Genomic DNA, 2224 nt, shown 5'->3' on the forward strand with positions numbered 1-2224 from the left:
AATATTGTGTAATAACAGCAGAGATATATGATAAGGATGCTAAGGCAAACATCTTGTCAGGAAGTGAAAAATTAAAGGCATAATTATTCCCTCAAGCCTCATTTTTTTTTCTGTCTTTTGACCACCTCTTCTTAAGTAAATGCCTCACCCTCCTTTCAAGCAGCTCTCATCTCCTTATCATTCCTTGTTTTCCAGGCATGACAGGAACAATGGAAGATGCAAATGACACCACAGAGATAAACTTCATTCTTGTAGGGCTCTTTAACCACACTCAGACCCATGTGTTCCTCTTTTCCGTGGTGCTCATGACCTTCCTCACCTCCCTGGTGGGCAATGCCCTCATGATCCTGCTCATTCATGAGGACCCCCAGCTGCACAAGCCCATGTACTTCTTACTTAGCCAGCTCTCCCTCATGGACATGATGCTGGTCTCCACCATAGTCCCCAAAATGGCAGCCAACTACCTGATGGGCACCAAGTCCATATCTCCTGCCGGCTGTGGAGCCCAGATCTTTCTATTTGTCACTCTGGGAGGGGGTGAGTGTTTTATCTTAGCTTCCATGGCCTATGACCGCTATGTGGCCATATGTCACCCCCTGCGCTACCCCATCCTCATGAATCAGAAGCTCTGCTTGCACATGACCTCAGGCTCCTGGATTCTGGGAGGGGTGGATGGACTGATGCAGGCTGGTGCCACTCTCAGCTTCCCTTACTGCCATTCTCGAGAAATCAACCACTTCTTTTGTGAGGCGCCCTTGCTTGTGCGCCTTGCCTGCAATGACACTATGCTTTTTGAGTTTTTCATGTATGTGTGCTGCATCCTGATGCTCTTGATCCCTCTGTCTCTCATTTTGGCTTCCTACAGTCTCATCCTGGCTGCTGTGCTTCACATGAAGTCCACAGCAGCTCGGAAGAAAGCCTTTGCCACCTGCTCTTCTCACCTGGCTGTGGTGGGGCTCTTCTATGGGGCCATAATATTCATCTACATGCGGCCCAAATCCTACCGTTCAGTGGCCCATGACAAGGTGGTCTCTGCTTTTTACACCATCTTCACACCTGTGTTGAACCCCCTTATATACAGTGTGAGGAATAAAGAAGTCAAGGGGGCTTTGAGAAAGTGGCTGGAGAAACATTTTCTGGGACGTCTATAGTGAGAGTAATTTGACAAACTGGAAGTAACTGAACTGGATCAGGATTATGAAATTTGTGTTGTATCAATATATTATGCTCTTAATTTGCCAGTGTGCATAGTTTTTAGAAGTATTTATTTATTTTATATTTGATAAATTAATTAAAAATTACATTTTGTCCTGCTTTCTTACATTGTCATAGTGTTTTTGTGCTGAACTTTGGACTTCAACAATAAGAGTACTGTAATGATTGAGGCACTGTAATCACAGGATATGCCAGATATTGATAAATAGAGGAAATTTTCAACTGTTAATGTTTGTGGACTCTGTTCATGGGCTTTCTGGGAAGCTATACTTCAACTATCACCAGAGTCAGCAAAACCTCAAAGCATGTGCTCAATTTCTGCCCAGGGCATACTTTGTAGGTCTGCTTAATTTATTAAAAAAAAACATAAAAGGGAGCATTTCAAACATGAAGAGAAGTAGACAGCACCCCTGGTTCCCACGAGACTGAAGTCATACTGTCCTGCTCATGTTAAAACCTTAAGATAAGGTCTGTAGATTTCTGAAATGTCTTTTGTCTAGTGATATGTAAACTTTGATGTGAACAAAATGTATTTAACCCTACACCAAATGGTCATTTGTCAGAGCACTTTCTTCTTTGTGGAGATTGTATATCCCAGGCAGCTGTCCTAACGTGGGTTGTAATAAAACTCTCTTTCCTTCTTTTAGAGATTCTAAAAGATTTGTTCAAATTCCATCAATGACATCAATCATCTATGTATGTATGTTTATATAAATATATATGTATAATAAAAATAGTTAATTGTGATGGGAGTGAATTATTTAAAATGTATAATTATTTTGAAAAATGTAATGTATATCATAACTTCATATACTTTTCATAAATAAGTTTCAAATAAATAATTAACATGAATGTGAAACATAAAAGGATAATAAGCTTATAGGAAATATGTGTCAAGAAGTTTGCTGGAAATGGGTTTTCTGTGGGTGTATGTGATTTAAAAAAATCATAAGTACAAGATAAGCAGATTAAACTATGTTCATTTAAATGTTGTTAAAATACATAGTAA

At 39.8% G+C, this 2224-nt stretch overlaps 1 protein-coding gene across 1 annotated transcript; it reads left to right on the forward strand.

Moving 5' to 3' along the window:
- Positions 1-209: 209 nt before the first annotated feature.
- LOC113261904 (olfactory receptor 2T33-like) lies at positions 210-1151 on the forward strand. The gene has a single exon (XM_026508215.2). The coding sequence runs from the start codon at positions 210-212 to the stop codon at positions 1149-1151; it is 942 nt and encodes a 313-aa protein (XP_026364000.2).
- Positions 1152-2224: the final 1073 nt, after the last annotated feature.

The sequence above is a fragment of the Ursus arctos genome, unplaced genomic scaffold (genome assembly GCF_023065955.2).
Source record: "Ursus arctos isolate Adak ecotype North America unplaced genomic scaffold, UrsArc2.0 scaffold_5, whole genome shotgun sequence".
NCBI lineage: Eukaryota > Metazoa > Chordata > Mammalia > Carnivora > Ursidae > Ursus > Ursus arctos.

What these genes read in the sequence shown, in the direction of transcription:
- LOC113261904 (XM_026508215.2), top strand. Translation starts at nt 210, where the DNA reads ATGGAAGATGCAAATGACACCACAGAGATAAACTTCATTCTTGTAGGG.